Source organism: Salvelinus alpinus, chromosome 3 (genome assembly GCF_045679555.1).
Source record: "Salvelinus alpinus chromosome 3, SLU_Salpinus.1, whole genome shotgun sequence".
In the NCBI taxonomy this organism is placed as follows: domain Eukaryota; kingdom Metazoa; phylum Chordata; class Actinopteri; order Salmoniformes; family Salmonidae; genus Salvelinus; species Salvelinus alpinus.
In genome coordinates this window covers 70,996,920-71,019,228 of record NC_092088.1, presented here as the reverse complement: position 1 = coordinate 71,019,228, position 22,309 = coordinate 70,996,920, and the positions used below count along the sequence as shown (strand labels likewise).

Here is a 22,309-nt window from a genome sequence, read left to right as displayed (position 1 = left end):
TCCTTTGCATTTCAATATTTGACAAATGGACCACTACATGGAGAATACTGATCCACACGGTCCAACTGTGACATGGCTTGAACAAATTGAATGTCTGGTTGTCATCATGTTTCCTTCCTGTGAAATGCCAGTGTGAAATATGTTCTGTGGATTGATGTAAACATTCCCTTTTAGGCTACTGGCAAGTCCTTCAAATTGTTTTCAGATATACCTTGTGTAGGGGTAACAAAACACAACCATGTTTTTCCACATCTCTAAAGGACTCCCATATATGAAATGGACGGTTGTGTAAAAATATTTTACTGCAAAAGTGGTTTAATTGATAGATATTGTGACACACCCACTTAACTCAAACAGTGCCTTGCTGGAGGGGGAAGGGGGGGGGCACATAAGCTCGTGTAACCCAGTATTGCAAGCGCTGATATTGCGAAAATGTGGAATACGTGTAGTCAAGTGTCTGCCTTTTATACAATTTGGGATATCTTAAAGCATTTTGGAAATATATACCTGTAAACAGATATAATTGGCGGAAATATCAACTGTGAATATTTATAATGAATGTTAACTTCACTTGTTGGTAGCTGTTCAAAATAACTTTCAAAGTCAGATTTGTTCTCATTCAGTGCTGTATGGTCCAGCCTGACCCCCAAATTAAAAATAAAATACAAGTTGTGTTCGAATACCCATACTAACATACTACATCTAAAAAAACATTATTTAACCTTTATTTATCTAGGCAAGTCAGTTAACTTCTTGGAACTATAGGGGGTGCTGTTCCGCATTAGCATATTTTGGTCTCCAAATTAAACTGCCTCGTGCTAAATTCTTGATCGTACAATATGCATATTATTGTTATTATTGGATAGAAAACACTTTCTAGTTTCTATAGCCGTTGGAATTTTGTCTCTGAGTGGTACAGAACTATATCTACAGCACTTTTCATGACAGGGGTCAGATTTCAGAAATTTTTACCCCTGATCTGGAGTCTGTTTTTAAGGTGACAGTGAATGCTATGAAGAAACCGACACTGCCTACGTCTTCCTCTGGGTGTCTGTACATCATCACGTTTTGAATGGAGTCGATTGCACAATCACAGCCACTATAAAAGAACAAAACGTGGAGGTACCTCCCTTTCTCGTCGCGCGCCTGAAGCGTGAAGGACATCGGACTTGCCTCGTTCCAAATCGTTGTTTAGCCAGCAATATTTCTCTGGTCATGTTTTTACTCGTTATAGTTGTTAAAAACATCATAATGTAGTTAATTTGAACCGTTTTATAGCAATTTATATCCGTTTAGTGCGATTCTGAGGAATTTCTTTGTCGTGCACTTTCTAGCTTTGGGAACGTTTCGGGGTCTCGGTCGTTGTTAGTGGACATTTCGAAGGACAGAGGACATCTATCGACCAAAAGAAGATTACAACATAGAAAGGATACATTGCCCAAGAATCTGATGGAAGAACAGCTCAAAGTAAGCAATATTTAATATGATAAATCGTTGTTCTGTCGAAATATTTTAAACGCATATTTCGCCATTTTGTTTGTTATCGCGTCACTTGGCGAACCCTGTATTGAAAAGTAAGGATAATTTTAAAAATGTAAGTCAGCGGTTGCATTAAGAACTAATTTGTCTTCTTTCGATTCCTGTCAACCCTGTATTTTTTAGTCAAGTATATGATTAGCTTTCGATTAAACTAGATCACTCTGAAAGCTGACGTCCCTCATTTTGATGCTTGAGTTGCTACTATTTTCATTGTATAACCACGGTTTTGTATGGCTAAATATGCACATTTTCGAACAAACTGTATATGTATGTTGTAAAATGATGTTACAGGAGTGTCATCGGAAGAATTCTGAGAAGGTTAGTGAAAAAATTAATATATTTTGGCGGTGATTACGTTATAGCGCTCTTTGGCTGGAATCGATGCTCTGGTAACGTTTTCACATGTGGTATGCTAACTTATCGATTTATTGTGTTTTCGCTGTAAAACGCTTAGAAAATCTGAAATATTGTCTGGAATCACAAGATCTGGGTCTTTCCATTGCTATGCTTTGTCTATTCTTATGAAATGTTTTATTAAGAGTAAATTGGTCATACACGTTGCTCTCTATAGTAATTCTAGTCGTCTTGTGATGGTCGGTGCAATTGTAAACTGTGATTTCTACCTGAAATATGCACTTTTTTCTAACAAAACCTATCCTATACCATAAATATGTTATCAGACTGTCATCTGAAGAGGTTTTTTCTTGATTAGTGGCTATCAATATCTTAGTTTAGCCGAATTGGTGATAGCACCTGAAGTAGTAAGAAACTGATGGAGTTAGAAAAGTGGTGTATTTTGCTAACGTGTTTAGCTAATAGATTTACATATTTTGTCTTCCCTGTAAAACATTTTAAAAATCTGAAATGGTGGCTTTATTCACAAGATCTGTATCTTTCATCTGGTGTCTTGGACTTGTGATTTAATGATATTTAGATGCTACTATCTACTTGTGAAGCTATGCTAGCTATGCTAATCAGTGTGTGGGGGGGTGGGGGGTGATCCCGGACCCGGGGTAGAGGCTCGTTAGAGGTTAAGAACAAATTCTTATTTACAATGATGGCCTAGGAACAGTGGGTTAACTGCCTTGTTCAGGGGCAGAACAACATATTTTTACATTGGCAGCTCGGGGATTCGATCTAGCAACCTTTCAGTTACTGCCCCCACGCTCTAACCACTAGGCTACCTGCCGCCCCATACATAATTAAAATGAGTATACACACACATTACATACTGTACTATTAGTTTATTTTAGTATACTGTAAATGACTGGTATGCTTTCAGTTGAGCGTATTAGCGCTTCGCCTGTCTACTGGAAGTTGATGATGTTGCTGTGCAACCTCTTGCTAGCTTGTTAGCATAAATTATTAGCTAGACATTTTACGACTTTGGGTGCGTTCTTAAATTCAGAGCGTTACGCTCTCGGAGCGCACACTGGACGCTCTGGTCAAGGAGTAGGGTTGATTTGAGCGTTCTGACCTTACAACGGCAGTCAAGTACCCAAGCTAACTGGCTAACATTGGCTAGCTACTTCCAGACAAATGAGAACACCTCACTAACCATTTTACTCGCCCTAGCAGAGCTGGTTAGGCTGTATTCATGTTATCCAGAGTGTTGGTGACTAACTGTGCTGCTGGCAACTCTTTAATTACTTTCTTTTGTCGACGTTTACTGACACCGGCCATATTCAACGGGTGTTGAGCGTTCATAAATTAAATACGTGAGTCTGGTACACTCAGTCGAGAGTACTCTGAAATTGTAGTAGATAGCCAGAGCAAATTTACGAAAGCACCCAAATGTCCATTGAGAACTCGACTATAGCACTTAGCTAAGCGAAGAATGACGGGAATAATCAAGTCAATAAACGCTGGGTTTTTAGATAGCATATCGTTAATATACTGGCAAGTTTGATGTATTATTAGCCAACTAACGTTAGGTAGCTAGCTAACATTGTGGTAATGTTACTGCTGTAATGATATGCTATGTGGTTCATAAGGACAGTGTAGCTAACAAATTGTCCGCCAACATAACATAAGGTAACTTATTTGAAAAGTCATTACATTGCTCAACATTAGTTAAAGCAATGAATTTGTATCCGCTCTCGTTGGACTTCGGCTGCATATTTTCTGCCACTTTCTTCAAATCTGAAAACGATGCGAAGCCACGCTAATTTTCTGAAGAATTCCATTACGGGCCCTAAAAGCACTGAAATAGTGTTCACTGCTTGTATACTTCGTATTTTGGCGGAAGTAGTATGACATCCGGGAAATTTTGGCATACTAACTATATCCATACTATGACCTAAATTAACGTCACAAATAGTACCATTAGTATGAGTATTCAAATACAGCAACACATTTCTTTAGGTTGTGGCTATTGTAATCTGCTCAAAGGAAAACACACGCTACACTCAGAAAGTGTTTTCCATTAGTGCCGGCTGTCGGCTAATAACCCGATTACAGACTAGTGATGGGTCGTTCGCGAACTAGCCAGGTCTTGTAGGTGAACGTTGGGAGCCGGCTCGCATATCGAGACGATTTATTTATAAATCTATTTATAAAAATAAAAAATTGATATGAATAATCAAAAGATTTAAATGAATAGAAGTAACTAATTCAAAAAACAAAGAAATAAAATAGGCCTAAATGCTCAACACACACACATTCGTTCTGACTGTCTGCTCAGACTAACAGCCTCACTTGTTGTTCCTGTCAGACACGCAGTGTCAACCAATGAGCCAAAGATGCGTGAGGGAAGGCCAAGCCAACTCACAGTCACACACTTAGCAGCCGTGGGGAGAGAGGAAGGACAGCTGTGAAAACAACAGCTGGAAAATGAGTCGGAAGCACAGTAGCATTTGGATGCATGTTAATAATGTAGACAATGTTAGAGCACAGTGTAAAATTTACCAAAACAAAAATCTCATAAAGCCGGTTCGATGCACAACCTACACGGCATAAGCGAACTGTGCACCCAACTGTAAAGCTAGCTGCAGTGGAGCTTTGAGAAACTAGCGGGAATGCTAGTGATAGTGGTGGAGTCAGCATCTCCACCACTCAGTCAAGTAGGCCTACTCCGCAACCCACAGCAAAGCAGTCTTCTATGGACCAGTTTATGCCAAAGTCTATAGCAAAACAAGGCCAAATTGATATTGCATTGGCTAAAATGATTACCACCAATTTCCAGCCATTTTCAATCGTGGAGGACAGAGGTTTTAGAAATCATAGCAATAGTCTAAATCCAATGTAGACAATTCCAAGCAGGAAAACCCTTTCAAATCACTTATTCCACAACTGTACGAGAGCACACAGGCTTCAGTGCGGGAAAGAGTCCAAAAAGCTACTGCAGTTTGCCTTACCACTGACTGCTGGACATCAAGGGTAACCACTTCTTACATGTCGGTTACATGTCACTTTATTGAAGATTTTTCAATGTCTAGCAGTCTTCTGGACTGCTTTGAGTTCAGCGACAGACACACCTCAGAGAACTTGGCAGAGGAACTGTTGAGTGTCCAGAGAATGGCAAATAGATGGAAAAGTGGTCTGTTGTGTTCGTGATAATGCAGCTAACATAACCAAAGCCATGAAAATGTTAAAATGGAACCATCATCCATGTCTTGCCCACACAATCAACCTCATTGTAAGAGATGCTCTGAAGGTGATGAAGCCCAATGTGGACAATGTGAAAGCAGCTGTGGAATACTTCCACAGGAGCACAGTAGGTGCTGAAAAACTAAAGTCTACACAAAGCCAGATGGGGATGCCTGAGCTGAGGCCTAAACAAGACTGCACTACAAGGTGGAATTCAACATATATATGTTGAAGCGGTTTCTTGAGTCAAAGGATGCCATCCTCTCTACTCTGGCCATTGTCAATGCACCTGTTGAGGCTCTGACCCAAGAGGTTCTGCAGCGAATCACAGCCAGTCGCCAGAGAGAAGCAAATGTAACCACAGGACGTGACAGAGTTGATGGACACCACAGAATGGAATATAATCACGTGCTATCAGAATCCGCTGCAGTTGACCCCAGGTTTAAGAGGTTAGCCTTCAGTGATGCCAGAGCGATTGATGAGGAGCTTCAAAGAATAACATCAGCAGTAGGGAGGGGCAGCCCCAGCAGTCAGCTGGCTCAGGCACCAGGGCAACAGGAAGAAGAGGGATCCGATGGGGTAGGAGCACCAGCAGTAGTGCCACAAACATCTGCTGTTTGGATCATGTTTGACGAGAGAGCAACTGGGGATGCAGCACGAAGGAATCCATCAGCAGATGCCATAATGGAGGTCCGATCCTATTAGCAGATCCTCTGAGCTGGTGGAAGAACAAGGCCTCTCTCTACCCACGGCTTACTAAAGTCATGACAGGGAGACTCTGCATAGTGGCCACATCCGTTCCCTCAGAGGATCTTCTCGAAAACGGGACAAATAATTACTGAGAGAAGAAACCGCATCAGCCCCTCGAAAGTGAGGCAGCCTGCATTTCTGAATGCTAATCCCTCAAATGCAAAATATGGTCAACATTGCTGTGTGCTGCTGGTTATAACATGGCAATAAAGGAGAGAAAAGAGGGACCAGTTTAATGATTTAAGTGGGATGCTGCAGTTTTGCACATAGTTATTCATTTTCTTTGATATGGTGCAATATTCTATTATGCTGTTCAGATTGTATTCGTTTTGAATGGTTAGATTCATATGCACTTTGTTAATATACATTAAAAAGTTATACTTTAAATGCAAATGTTTAATAGCATTCTTTTTCATAACAAACCAATGCATTTTTAAATACATTGCGGTTATGGTAGAGTATGAATTCATTGAATAATTTAATTTGAATTGTTTTAACACCAATCATAGTCAAACTATAGCAAACTGTTTGACTTGAAAAAAATACAAAACATATTTTTTTAAAGAGCCGTCTCTTTTCGTTCGGCCATCACTACTAACTTGTTATGCTAACTAGCTAGCAAGAGGTTGCATAGCAACAGATTCAACTTCCGGTTGACCGGCGAAGAGCTAGTATGCTCATTTGAAAGGATACTGTTCGTTTACAGAATACTAAAATTAACTAATAATATATACACTCATTAAATATGTAGTATACATTATATCAGTATGGGTATTTGAACACAGCTCATGTCTCGATTGGCTCAAAAATCATTCTTTAACTTTATCTACACTGATTGAAGCGGATTTAAGAGGAGACATCAATAAGGGATCACAGCTTTCACCTGGCCAGTCGGTAACGGAAAAAGCAGGTGTTCCTAACGTTTTACATTTTCTCTTTCAATATATAAGACCACATCATCCTCAAAAGTCTTGTGAATTAACTATTTAATTTGCCTGAGCCGAGTATGGAAGTTAATTTATAATAACCTCTACAGGTCATAAAATATTTTCACCTCAATAATTGTTGTATCGTATCTGTTAACTACCTCATTTTCCAATTTATTTAATCTAGTAAATAAAACTTCAATTAATGATTTGTGAGCGGTTGGGTTCTTGAGGTTCCAGAGGTTCCAGAGCTTGACGACGGTCCAGAATGAGTATATAGCAAAATTGACTGATTATATTGTTGATTGTGTTAACACTATAACAGTTAATGATAACTACCGATAGAGTTAATTCAAGGGTTTCTCTATAGCAGTAAAATGGCGCCGGAACAAATGGCAGCAGTTTTACAGGCGTCGAACCAATTCTGCTATGTGTTTTTTTCTCGCATTATTTGTAACTTATTTTGTACATAATGTTTTTGCCACCATATCTTACGGCAAAAAAAGGAGCTTCTGGATATCAGAACAGCGATCACACTCAATTTTTCTTCAACAAGCAGGAAGCACAGGATGTACTGCGAACATCCGACAAGGCCGACATCCCCGTTATTGGCAGGAGATAGAGACGCAGGAACAGAGGACACAGAGCAGGGTGCCTCGTAAGGATCCAGAGAAGGCGAGTGGGAAAGCTACCGTCAACATTACTCGCCAACGTACAATCATTGGACAATAACTTAGACGAGGCACAATCACGAATATCCTACCAACGGGACATCAAACTGTAATATCTTATGTTTCACAGAATCGTGGCTGAATGATGACATGGACATTCAGCTAGCGGGATATACGCTGCACCGGCTAGATAGGACAGCACACTCTGATAAGACGAGGGGGGGGGGGGGGGGGGTCTGTGCATATTTGTAAACAACAGCTGGTGCACGTAATCTAAGGAAGTCTCTGAATTTTGCTTGCCTGAAGTGTAGTATCTTATAAGCTGTAGACCACACTATTTGCCAGGAGAGTTTATCTATACTTCTCGTGGCTGTTTATTTACCACCACAGATCGGACACTGGCACTAAGACCGCACTCAGTCAGCTGTATAAGGAAATAAGTAAACAGGTAACCGCTCACCCAGAGGCAGCGCTCCTAGTGGCCGGGGACTTTAATGCAGGGAAACTCAAATCAGTTTTACTTCATTTCTATCAACATGTTAAATGCGCAACCAGAGGGAAATAAATGATAGATGAACTGTACTCCACACACAGAAACGCGTACAAAGCTCTCCCTCGCCCTCCATTTGGTAAATCCGACCACAACGCTATCCTCCGGATTCCTGCTTACAAGCAAAAATTAATGCAGGAAGCACCAGTGACTCGGTCTATAAAAAAAGTGGTCAGATGAAGCAGATGGTAAAATACAGAACTGCTTTGCTAGCACATACTGGAACATGTTCCGTGATTCTTCCGATTGCATTGAAGAGTACACCACATCAGTCACTGGCTTTATCAATAAGTGCATCGAGGACATCGTCCCCACAGTGACTGTACGTACAAAAAGGGTAGAACTGTCGCTTTCAAGGTGCAGGACTAACCCGGAAGCTTATAAAAAAATCCTGCTATGCCCTCAGACGAACCATCAAACAGGCAAAGCGCCAAAACAGGGCTAAGATTGAACCGTACTACACCGGCTCAGACGCTCGTCTTATTTGGAAGGGCTTGCAAACTATTAGACTACAAGGGGAAGCACTGCCACGAGCTGCCCAGTGACACGAGCCTACCAGACGAGCTAAATCACTTCTATGCTTGCTTCGAGGCAACCAACACTGAGGCATGCATGAGAGCATCAGCTGTTCCGGCCGACTGTGTGATCAAGCTCTCCGCAGCCGATGTGAGTAAGACCTTTAAACAGGTCAACATTCACGAGGCTGCGGGGACAAACAGATTACCAGGATGTGTGCTCCGTGCATGTGCTGACCAACTGGCAGGTGTCTTCACTGACATTTTCAACATGTCCCTGATTGAGTCTAATACCAACATGTTTCAAGCAGACCTCCATAGTCCCTGTACCCAAGAACACAAAGGCAACCTGCCTAAATGACTACAGAGCCGTAGCACTCACATCCGTAGCCATGAAGTGCTTTGAAACGCTGGTAATGGCTCACATCAACACCATTATCCCAGAAACCCTAAACCCACTTCAATTTACATACCGCCCAAACAGATAATGTAATTTCTATTGCACTCCACACTGCCCTTTCCCACCTGGACAAATGGAACACCTATGTGAGAACGCTATTCATTGACTACAGCTCAGCGTTCAACACCATAGTGCCCTCAAAGCTCATCACTAAGATAAGGATCCTGGGACAAAACACCTCCCTCTGCAACTGGATCATGGACTTCCCGACGGGCCGCACCTAGGTGGTGAGGATGGGTAGCAACACATCTGCCACGCTGATGCTCAACACTGGAGCCCCTCAGAGGTGCGTGATTAGTCCCCTCCTGTACACCCACGACTGGGTGGCCAGGTATGACTCCACACTATCATTAAGTTTGCAGACGACACAACAGTGGTAGGCCTGATCACCGACAATGACGAGACAGCCTATAGGGATGAGGTCTGAGACCTGGCCGGGTGCTGCCAGAATAACAACCAATCCCTCAACATGACCAAGACTAACACGGAACTGAAATCGGCTGCGCGCATGCGCCATCGTGCATAAATGTATTTTGTCCCGCCACACAAACGCGATAACACGCAGGTTAAAATATCAAAACAAACTGAACCAATTACATTACATTTGGTGACAGGTAAAAAAGCATTAAACATCTATGTCAATTTAGCTAGCTTGCTGTTGCTAACTAATTTGTCCTGGGATATAAACATTGAGTTGTTATCTTAACTGAAATGCACAAGGTCCTCTACTCCGACATTTAATCCACACATAAAACAGTCAACCGAATCATTTCTAGTCATCTCTCCTCCCAGGCCTTTTCTTCTCTGGACTTTAAATTGCGATTGTCAACTTTCATAAATTAGGTGCATTACCGCCACTGACCTTGTTTGTCTTTCAGTCACCCAGGTGGGTATAACCAATGAGGAGATGGCCCGTGGGTACCTGCTTCTATAAACCAATGAGGAGAAGGGAGAGGCAGGACTTGCAGAACGATCTGCGTCACAAATAGAACTGACTTCTATTTTAGCCGTTGGCAACGCAGACGATAGTTGGTGCGCGCGAGCAGTGTGGGTGCAATAATTGAATATAGATTTCAAAATTTATTTTGTGTAGTCAGCCTGTAAGGAGATGATCGTAGACTACAGGAAAAGGAGGACCAAGCACGCCCCCATTCTCATCGACGGGGCTGTAGTTGAGCAGGTTGAGAGCTTCAAGTTCCTTGGTGTCCACATCACCAATAAACTTGAACGATCCAAACACACCAAGACAGTCATGAAAAGGGCACGACACAGCCTCAGGAAACGAAAAAGATTTGGCATGGGTACTCAGATCCTCAAAAGGTTCTACAGCTGCAACATCGAGAGCATCCTGACTGGTTGCTTCACTGCCTGGTACGGCAACTGCCCGGGCTCCGACCGCAAGGCACTACAGAGGGTAGTGCGTACGGCCCAGTACATCACTGGGGCTAAGCTGCCGGCCATCCAGGAACTCGACACCAGGCGGTGTCAGAGGAAGGCCCTAAAAATTGTCAAAGACCCCACCCACCCCAGTCATCGTCTGTTCTCTCTACTACCGCATAGCAAGCGGTATCGGAGTGCCAAGTCTAGGACCAAAAGGCTTCTCAATAGCTTTTACCCTCCAAGCCATAAGACTCCTGAACAGGTAATCAATTGGCTACCCGGACTATTTGCATTGTGTGTGTGTGTGCGCGCGCGCGTGTCCCCAATCCCTCTTTACACTGCTGCTACTCTCTGTTTACCATATATGCATAGTCACTTTAACTATACATTCATGTACATACTACCTCGACTAGCCGGTGTTCCCGCACATTGGCTACCCGGACTATCTGCATTGTGTCCCGCCACCCTCTCTTTTACACTACCATCTGTTTATCATATATGCATACTCACTTTAACCATACCTACTTGTAAACTCATTCCTTTTTCAGGACCCTGTCTTTCAAAGATAATTTGTAAAATAATTTCACAGGTCTTCATTGTAAAGGGTTTAAAAATGGTTTCCCATGCTTGTTCAATGAACCATAAAACAATTAATGAACATGCACCTGTGGAACGGTCGTTAAGACAATAACAGCTTACAAACGGCAGGAGATTAAGGTCACCGTTATGAAAACTTAGGACACTAAAGAGGCCTTTCTACTGACTCTGAAAAACACCAAAAAGAAAGATGCCCAGGGTCCCTGTTCATCTGCGTAAACGTGCCTTAGGCATGCTGCAAGGAGGAATGAGGACTGCAGATGTGGCCAGGGCAATACATTGCAATGTCCGTACTGTGAGACACCTAAGACAGCGTTACAGGGAGACAGGATGGACAGCTGATCGTCCTCGCAGTGGCAGACCACGTGTAACAACACCTGCACAGGATCCGTACACCCGAACATCACACCTGCGGGACAGGTACAGGATGGCAACAACAGCTGCCCGAGTTAAACCAGGAACGCACAATCCCTCCATCAGTGCTTAGACTATCCTCAATAGGCTGAGAGAGGCTGGACTGAGGGCTTGTAGGCCTGTTGTCTGGTGAGGACCTGCCTTACATCACCAGCAACAACGCTGCATATGGGCACAAACCCACCGTCGCTGGACCAGACAGGACTGGCAAAAAGTGCTCTTCACTGACGAGTCGCGGTTTTGTCTCACCAGGAGTGATGATAGGATTCGCGTTTATTGTCGAAGGAATGAGCGTTACACTGAGGCCTGTAATCTGGAGCGGGATCGATTTGGAGGTGGAGAGTCCGTCATGGTCTTGGGCGGTGTGTCACAGCATCATCGGACTGAGCTGTTGTCATTGCAGGCAATGTCAACGCTGTGCGTTACAGGGAAGACATCCAACTCACTCATGTGGTACCCTTCCTGCAGGCTCATCCTGACATGACCCTCCAGCATGACAATGACACCATCCATACTGCTCATTCTGTGCGTGATTTCCTGCAAGACAGGAATGTCAGTGTTCTTACATGGCCAGCGAAGAGCCGGGATCTCAATCCCATTGAGCACGTCTGGGACGTGTTGGATCAGAGGGTGAGGGCTAGGGCCATTCACCCCAGATATATCCGGGAACTTGCAGGTGCCTTGGTGGAAGAGTGGGGTAACATCTCACAGCAAGAACTGGCAAATCTGGTGCAGTCCATGAGGACGAGATGCACTGGCGTACTTAATGCAGCTGGTGGCCACACCAGATACTGATTGTTACTTTTGATTTTGACCCCACCTTTGTTCAGGGACACATTATTCCATTGCTGTTAGTCACATGTCTGTGGAACTTGCTCAGTTGTCTCAGTTGTTGAATCTTATGTTCATACAACTATTTACACATGTTAAGTTTGCTGAAAATAAATGCAGTTGACAGTGAGGATGTTTTTTTGGTGAGTTTACTTACTACCTCAATTAGCCCGACAAACCGGTGCCTGTATATATAGCCACGCTACTCTTTTTACTGTTGCTTTTTTATTTCCTTATTTATCTATTGTTCACCTAATACCTATTTTTTACTTAAAAATTGCACTGTTGGTCACGTGGCCTGTAAGTAAGCATTTCACTGTAAAGTCTACACCAGTTGGTTGTATTCGGCGCACGTGACAAATAAACTTTTACTTTATATCCAACCCTTGAAGATGCCCCTCAATGTATCAAATAAAATCTGATTAATTGCTGGAATAATTCATCAGTAAATTATCTAGAATATTAATTAGCCAAAAGTCACAACAGCTTGGAGGGCACTAGGCTGAGCTGTAGTCGATGAACAGCATTCTGAAATAGATATTCCTCTTGTCAAGATGGGATAGGACAGTGTGCAGTGCCATGTCGATTGCGTCATCAACGAATCTGTTGGGGCGGTATGCAAAATGTAGAGGGACTAGGGTGTCGGCTGTTCAGTTATGTTCACTTTCTTAGGTACAGGAACACTGTTAGACAGCTTTTGAAGCAAGTGAGACAGACTTGGATAGGGAGAGATTGAATATGTACGTAAACACTCCAGCCAGCTGGTTTGCACATGCTCTGAGGACACGGCTTTGGATGCCATCTAGGCCGAAAGCCTTGAGGGTTAACACGCTTAAATGTCTTACTCACGTCGGGCACGGAGAACGATAGCTTACAGTCCCCGTGAGCAGTGGTGGCCCTGCGTCGGTAGCTCAGTGTTTTCCTCGAAGCGGGCAAAGGTGTTTAGCTAGTCCGGGAGAAAGGCGTCGTTGTCCGCAACGTGGCTGGCTTTCCCTTTATAATCCGTGATTGTCTAAAGTCCCTGCCACATACTTCGTGTCTGGCCCATTGAATTGGTTTTTGGTTTGGATAAATTCTAAATCATCATAGAGGAAACAACATCTTCTATGCACTTCCTGATGAACCCAGTCAGAGTGTATACTTCAATACTTGTCTAAGAGGCAACCCGGAACACCTCCCAGTCCGCATGATCAAAACAATCTTCGAGCATAGATTCCGATTGGTCAGACCAACATTAGAACCGTCCTTAACACAGGTACTTCCTGTTTAAGTTTTTGCATATAGGATGGGAGGACAGTTCTGGGAGATTCATGATGGTATTGACATTCGAGAGGTGCAATTCCTATGACATGTGAAAGCCCACTAAGTTGATGGCATTTCGTGACAATGAGTGTCAGGATGTGTTGGTTCATTTTAGTGAACACCTGCCTTAGTCACTTAGGATAGGAGAAAATTGTCTTAGACAGTAGACACACATTACTGCTGTATACAAAATAAACACTGTACATTACACACAACATAAATTGCACATTACCCTTATCATACACTTCTCATATAACCACACATATAATACTTTGCACATTCCCTTATTCTGTCAGTATTGTACTAAGCAAGCTCAATTTTACCTATTGCTGTTTAGGTATTTGATGGACATGGGAATGAGGGAGTGCTTATACCTGTTCAGTTTACATGTAGGGACCCTATAGTGTCTGCCTGATACTCAGAGTGAAGTACATGGGAGGGATCTGAAATAATTTTCTGCGCTGGTCTGGTAACGGTCAGTTCAGAAATAGTCTGCAGGGAAGGATGTTGCCTCACGCCCATTACATTCATGGCAGTTTGTATCAGGCGGGATTTCAGTTGGACTGATAAATTGGCAAACCAGACTGACGGCATATATCAGGATACTCTATGACTGCATGGTAGAACAGAAGCATTCTTTTCTGGTCAACTCCAAAAACCCTGAGTCACCGTAGGAAATAGAGGCGCTGTTGTACTCTGCAGCAGACACTACTTGGACCTTCCAGCTCAGGACATTGTCCATGTGTACACCCAGGTACTTGTACAAACTAACCTGTGCTATGTTGGCATTGTAGACAACCACAGGCACGTGGTCACAGACAAGATTTGGGGTCAAACACCATCTCCTCTGTTTTCTTTACATTGAGGATGAGGTGGTGCTCATCACACCACTTGAAAAACCTTTGAAACTAAGACCTGTAAACATGGTTGTAGCTTGTCATGTCTGGTTGCATCCAGGGTGGGAAATTAACTTTGTCCAACAGTTACGGTGGCCAGTAGATAAAAAAATACAAATCTACCAGCCACTCTGTGCCATTGTTACAGCTCACTGCCATTGTTACAGCTAAAAACACAAATAACGAATGAGCATGCTTTGTAAAATGTTTCTAAAGCAAGAAATGTATTACTAGTAAGATGTAATGTGGTATATTGCTCAATTCAATTTCATGTTTGTGACCTGAGTCTTTTAACTGTGTGTACAAAACATTAGGAACACCTTCCTAATATTGAGTTGCACCCCTTTTTCCTTCAGAACAGTCTCAATTCGTCAGGGCATGGACTCTACAAGGTGTCGAAAGCATTCCACAGGAATGCTGGCCAACGTTCCTTAAAAAATAATAATAATAATAATCAGCACTGAGCAAATTTCAGGTCTGCTGAGCGCAAACTTGAAAGTTGTGAAAATTCAGGGCAACTTCCAGCTCATGTTTACTGTGAACACTGAGGCTGTACCCGCTTTAAGTTACTATTTCAGATAGTGGTCAAGTAGGCTTCTGTGGCTATTTGATTATAACATAGGCCTACCAGAGTGGCAATGGAGAACAATGGAGAAAATGCATCACATAAAATGTTAACATGAAACTAGCTGTTCTATCATTCAGCCTACAGTAGCAGACAATGTGTGGTGTTAAAGTAGGCCTACTTTCCATGACATGCAGGGCTTGACATTAACCTGTTTATCCACTTGTCATTCAGACAAAGAGGTGACTGAAAATGTTGTTTTGATGCAAGAAACCACTTTACAAAATAAAATGCATTATTATTATTCCCATACCATTATTACAGAGAATCAGACAAATTATGCTACCCTCTGACTATTGGCTACTTAGCTTATTCAAGCAAGTCTCAAAATACAAAACTGCCCCCTGCTTGTCATGCCAAGCAGTCTTGCTTTTTTCTCTATCTAGACTAGAGGTCGACCAATTATGATTTTTCAACGCCGATACCGATTATTGGAGGACCAAAAAAGCCGATACCGATTAAAAAAAATCGGCCAATTTTTTATTTATTTATTTGTAATAATGACAATTACAACAATACTGAATGAACACTTATTTTAACTTAATATAATACATCAATAAAATCAATTTAGCCTCAAGTGAATAATGAAACATGTTCAATTTGGTTTAAATAATACAAAAACAGTGTTGGAGAAGTAAAAGTGCAATATGTGCTATGTAAGAAAGCTAACGTTTCAGTTCCTTGCTCAGAACATGAGAACATATGAAAGCTGGTGGTTCCTTTTAACATGAGTCTTCAATATTCCCAGGTAAGAAGTTTTAGGTTGTAGTTATTATAGGAATTATAGGACTATTTCCCTCTATACCATTTGTATTTCATTAACCTTTGACTATTGGATGTTCTTATAGGCACTTCAGTATTGCAAGTGTAACAGTATAGCTTCCGTCCCTCTCCTCGCTCCTCCCTGGGCTCGAATCAGCAACACAATGACAACAGCCACCATCGAAGCAGCGTTACCCATGCAGAGCAAGGGGAATAACTACTAGAAGGCACAGAGCGAGTGACGTTTGAAACGCTATTAGCGTGCGCTAACTAGCTAGCCATTTCACTTCGGTTACACCAGCCTCATCTCGGGAGTTGATAGGCTTGAAGTCATAAACAGCGCAATGCTTGATGCACAACGAAGAGCTGCTGGCAAAACGCACGAAAGTGCTGTTTGAATGAATGTTTACGCACCTGCTTCTGCCTACCACCGCTCAATCAGATACTTAGATACTTTTATGCTTGTATGCTCAGTCAGATTATATGCAACGCAGGACACGCTAGATAATATCTAGTAATATCATCAACCATGTGTAGTTAACTAGTGGTTATGATTGATTGTTTTTTATAAGATAAGTTTAATGCTAGCTGGCAACTTACCTTGGCTTACTGCATTCGCGTAACAGGCAGTTTCCTTGTGGAGTGCAACGAGAGAGTGGCAGGTCGTTATTGCGTTAGACTAGTTAACTGTAAGGTTGCAAGATTGGATCCCCAGAGCTGACAAGGTGAAAATCTGTCGTTCTGCCCCTGAACAAGGCAGTTAACCCACCATTCCTAGGCCGTCATTGAAAATAAGAATGTGTCCTTAACTGACTTGCCTAGTTAAATAAAGGTTAAAAAAATATATAAAAAAATTGAAATGTAAAAAAATAATACAAAATTAATAAAAAATAAATATCGGCAAATCGGCGCCCCAAAATACCGATTTCCGATTGTTATGAAAACTTGAAATCGGCCATTCCGATTAATCGGTCGACCTCTATTCTAGACAGTGTGAGTGTATATTGGATACCTAACATAGTTTAAGTATACAAAAAGAGTCTTCAGTATTGGTTATAAATTTAAAAAACCTCACTTAAAAACACGTAGATACTGTATACGGGTGATTTTTATTTATTTATTTACTAGGCAAGTCAGTTAAGAATAAATTCTTATTTTCAATGACAGCCTAGGAACAGTGCCCCTGAACTGCCTTGTTCAGGGGCAGAACGACAGTTTTTTACCTTGTCAGCTCGGGGATTCGACCTTGCAACCTTTCAGTTACTAGTCCAATGCTCTAACCACAAGGCTACCTGCCACCCTGATTAAACCATCATTTAATGGTATTGTGGCAGTCATATTGGATTTAAAGTAACATTTAAGGGGGGCCCACTAACGTAATTGCAAGAGTAAGGGGTGAACAAATGAAATACAATTTGATTAAAAAAAAAACTAAAAAAAAATGTGTCTGACCCCACTTGCCTTAGAGCCGATTACAAAAACTACAACATTAAAAAAATACATGTGTAACTCTATGCATTTTTGTCAGGCAGTACCTTACAGCACTGAATGAGAACAACTTTGGAAAGTTCTCTATTGAACAGCTTCCAAAATGTGAAGTTCATCATAAATATTCCTAGTTGATATTTCTGCTTATTGCATCTGTGGGTTTATATTTCCAAAATGCTTTAAGATATCCTAATGCTGTTTGTATGTTTACTGTATAAAGGGCAGATAATTTACTGTTTGTATCCCCCCTACACTGTTTGTGTTAAGGGGGTGTCACAATATCTATAGATTTAACCACTTTTGCAGTAAAATATTTTTACACAACCATCCATTTCATATATGGGAGATCTTAGAGAAATGCTTTGTTATACCTCGGGTAGGTATATCAAAAACGAAAGCCCTTTTTGAGGAACGGCCACTAGCCTATTAGGACATAAGAGAGGCCAAAGCAAAGTGACACTTCATGTTCAAGCTGTCACAAGAGGTCCCTGTTACATATATGTTTGTCACTCTCGTCATTTCTACAGGGGTAAACCAACCAGTTAAGACATTTACCATATCCTTTGTTGAAGATGTCCTTTGCAGATTTGCCAAGGTCACCATATGATGGAGGCACTGCCATTACACCTGTGGCAAGAAAAATGGAAGATGAGAAATCTAGCCATTGAAGTACTACTGACTGAGTTCAGCATGTAGCCTACAGAGTGAAATAGTAGTAGCGCCTTTTTGTAGGCACCAAATCCGCCATGGTTCTTTGGACAGAGCCTATGGGGAAATGAATGCCATTTTTGTAGGTTTTTTGAATAAACACCGAAAATAAGGTCTGTGGTAAACAGACTTAGGAGACCTTATGTTTTGTTCTATGAGATAGCTGATGAAAATTAACATCACTTTGTACATTTTAAAGCATTTATGTAACAAAAAAGCACAAAGCCTTCATAATTCACAAAAGTCATGTTAACTGACTGATAGTAGCCTATCTATTAGGAAAAAAACAAAAGCTCCAGTCTGTTAAGCACAGACCTTGCCTGGAAACCTTGACGTTGAATTGCATTGAATTCTATGTCTGGCAGAAATTAGCATTTGAATCAGGAAAGTTTCCTCTCATGACCTCTACATACTAAAATGTTGAATAAAATTATATTTTAAAGTACTTTACCGGTTGTCTGTGCAGTTGGTCCTTTTGGGGGTAATAATGTGGGTCGATATATCCACAGGAAAGTATAATTACATCAACTTTTCAAAGCGCTGGTAGTGCTTTATAATTTGAATCACCTGAAGCATGTGCAGAACCATGTAAAACACGTGCAAGAGCTTGGCAAGTATGCATGTATTTGTATGTTGTGTGCATGCTTCAGGTGATAGAAATCTGAACACACTACCAGCGCTTTGAAAAGTTGATGTAATCATACTTTCCTGTAATCATACTTTCCTGTGGATATATTGGCTCACATTCCTACCACCAAAATGCACAGACAACCGGTAAAGTACATAAAAATTTAATTTTATTCAACATTCTGGCTTGTAGAGGTAAATTCTGGCCAACATAGAATTCAATGTTGGGTTTCCAGGCAACAGCAGGCTTTATTTCGGCATTTATCCCAAAACCCTATTCTTTCCCCATAGGGATTGCTGAACCAACCAGATAACTAATTTCCGGGTTTTAGGACTACAAGCTGACGAGCTCTATTGCAGTATGTGTATGACAAAGATGGTATTGCCACAACATGCATGTTGTTGTTTGCTTGTCATCACTGATTGACTAGTGCCAGTATAATCCACCACCCAGTAACTGATTAGATAGGAAATTTATGATCATCTCAGCATAGCACCTTGCAAACATTTGAAGGGATATTGCCAGGCCTAACACCACAACCTCCAGACGAGCTTCAATGCCATACAACTCTCCTTCCGTGGCCTCCCATCTGCTCTTAAATGCAAGTCAAACTAAGTGCATGCTCTTCAACCGATCACTGCCCGCACGTCCAGCATCACTACTCTGGACGGCTCTGACTTAGGTATTTGTAGTCGTCAACATATTCTAGGAGTCTGGTTAGACTGTAAACTCTCATTAAGCATCTCCAATCCAAAATGAAATCGGCTTCCTATTTCGCAACATAGCATCCTTCACTCATGCTGCCAAACATACCCTCGTAAAACTGACCATCCTACCGACCCTCGACTTTGGAGATGTCATCTATAAAATAGCCTCCAACACTCTACTCAACAAATTGGATGCAGTCTATCACAGTGCCATCCGTTTTGTCACCAAAGCCCCATATATTTTTTTATATTTTTTTATTTCACCTTTATTTAACCAGGTAGGCTAGTTGAGAACAAGTTCTCATTTGCAACTGCGACCTGGCCAAGATAAAGCATAGCAGTGTGAACAGACAACACAGAGTTACACATGGAGTAAACAATAAACAAGTCAATAACATGGTAGAAAAAAAAGAGAATCTATATACAATGTGTGCAAAAGGCATGAGGTAGGCAATAAATCGAATAATTACAATTTAGCAGATTAACACTGGAGTGATAAATCATCAGATGATCATGTGCAAAAGAGCAGAAAAGTAAATAAATAAAAGCAGTATGGGGGGTGAGGTAGGTAAATTGGGTGGGTAGTTTACAGATGGACTATGTACAGCTGCAGCGATCGGTTAGCTGCTCGGATAGCAGATTTTTAAAGTTGTTGAGGGAGATAAAAGTCTCCAACTTCAGAGATTTTTGCAATTCGTTCCAGTCGCAGGCAGCAGAGAACTGGAAGGAAAGGCGTCCAAATGAGGTTTTGGCTTTAGGGATGATCAGTGAGATACACCTGCTGGAGCGCGAGTTGCGGGTGAGTGTAGCCATCGTGACCAGTGAACTGAGATAAGGCGGCACTTTACCTAGCATAGCCTTGTAGATGACCTGGAGCCAGTGGGTCTGACGACGAACATGTAGCGAGGGCCAGCCGACTAGGGCATACAGGTCGCAGTGGTGGGTCGTATAAGGTGCTTTAGTAACAAAACGAATGGCACTGTGATAAACTGCATCCAGTTTGCTGAGTAGAGTATTGGAAGCTATTTTGTAGATGACATCGCCGAAGTCGAGGATCGGTAGGATAGTCAGTTTTACTAGGGTAAGTTTGGCGGCGTGAGTGAAGGAGGCTTTGTTGCGGAATAGAAAGCCGATTCTTGATTTGATTTTGGATTGGAGATGTTTGATATGAGTCTGGAAGGAGAGTTTGCAGTCTAGCCAGACACCTAGGTACTTATAGATGTCCACATATTCTAGGTCGGAACCGTCCAGGGTGGTGATGCTAGTCGGGCGTGCGGGTGCAGGCAGCGAACGGTTGAAAAGCATGCATTTGGTTTTACTAGCGTTTAAGAGCAGTTGGAGGCCACGGAAGGAGTGTTGTATGGCATTGAAGCTCGTTTGGAGGTTAGATAGCACAGTGTCCAAGGAAGGGCCGGAAGTATATAGAATGGTGTCGTCTGCGTAGAGGTGGATCAGGGAATCGCCCGCAGCAAGAGCAACATCATTGATGTATACAGAGAAAAGAGTCGGCCCGAGAATTGAACCCTGTGGTACCCCCATAGAGACTGCCAGAGGACCGGACAACAGGCCCTCCGATTTGACACACTGAACTCTGTCTGCAAAGTAGTTGGTGAACCAGGCAAGGCAGTCATTAGAAAAACCGAGGCTACTGAGTCTGCCGATAAGAATATGGTGATTGACAGAGTCGAAAGCCTTGGCCAGGTCGATGAAGACGGCTGCACAGTAATGTCTTTTATCGATGGCGGTTATGATATCGTTTAGTACCTTGAGCGTGGCTGAGGTGCACCCATGACCGGCTCGGAAACCGGATTGCACAGCGGAGAAGGTACGGTGGGATTCGAGATGGTCAGTGATCTGTTTGTTGACTTGGCTTTCGAAGACCTTAGATAGGCAGGGCAGGATGGATATAGGTCTGTAACAGTTTGGGTCCAGGGTGTCTCCCCCTTTGAAGAGGGGGATGACCGCGGCAGCTTTCCAATCCTTGGGGATCTCAGATGATACGAAGGAGAGGTTGAACAGGCTGGTGATAGGGGGTGCGACAATGGCGGCGGACAGTTTCAGAAATAGGGGGTCCAGATTGTCAAGCCCAGCTGATTTGTATGGGTCCAGGTTTTCCAGCTCTTTCAGAACATCTGCTATCTGGATTTGGGTAAAGGAGAAGCTGGGGAGGCTTGGGCGAGTAGCAGCGGGGGGGGCGGGGCTGTTGGCCAAGGTTGGAGTCGCCAGGAAGAAGGCATGGCCAGCCATTGAGAAATGCTTGTTGAAGTCTTCGATTATCACGGATTTATCGGTGGTGACCGTGTTACCTAGCCTCAGTGCAGTGGGCAGCTGGGAGGAGGTGCTCTTGTTTTCCATGGACTTTACAGTATCCCAGAACTTTTTGGAGTTAGAGCTACAGGATGCAAATTTCTGCTTGAAAAAGCTGGCCTTTGCTTTCCTGACTGACTGCGTGTATTGGTTCCTGACTTCCCTGAACAGTTGCATATCGCGGGGGCTCTTCGATGCTATTGCAGTTCGCCACAGGATGTTTTTGTGCTGGTCGAGGGCAGTCAGGTCTGGAGTGAACCAAGGGCTATATCTGTTCTTGGTTCTGCATTTTTTGAACGGAGCATGCTTGTCTAATATGGTGAGGAAGTAACATTTAAAGAATGACCAGGCATCCTCAACTGACGGGATGAGGTCAATATCCTTCCAGGGTACCCGGGCCAGGTCGATTAGAAAGGCCTGCTCGCAGAAGTGTTTTAGGGAGCGTTTGACAGTGATGAGGGGTGGTCGTTTGACCGCGGACCCGTGGCGGATACAGGCAATGAGGCAGTGATCGCTGAGATCTTGATTGAAGACAGCAGAGGTGTATTTGGAGGGCAGGTTGGTCAGGATAATGTCTATTAGGGTGCCCATGTTTACGGATTTAGGGTTGTACCTGGTGGGTTCCTTGATGATTTGTGTGAGATTGAGGGCATCAAGCTTGGATT

General features: G+C 42.6%; 1 protein-coding gene across 2 annotated transcripts in view; it reads right to left on the bottom strand.

The window, feature by feature from the left end:
• Window positions 1–22,309, bottom strand: part of LOC139571244 (voltage-dependent anion-selective channel protein 2-like) — a 30,111-nt gene that overhangs the window by 4,229 nt on the left and 3,573 nt on the right. For both annotated transcript variants that reach the window (XM_071393914.1, XM_071393915.1), the window contains exon 2: window positions 17,850–17,921. In XM_071393914.1, coding sequence (XP_071250015.1) covers window positions 17,850–17,916 — 67 coding nt within the window. In that variant the 5' untranslated portion in view covers window positions 17,917–17,921. The remainder of the gene's footprint in view (window positions 1–17,849; window positions 17,922–22,309) is intronic.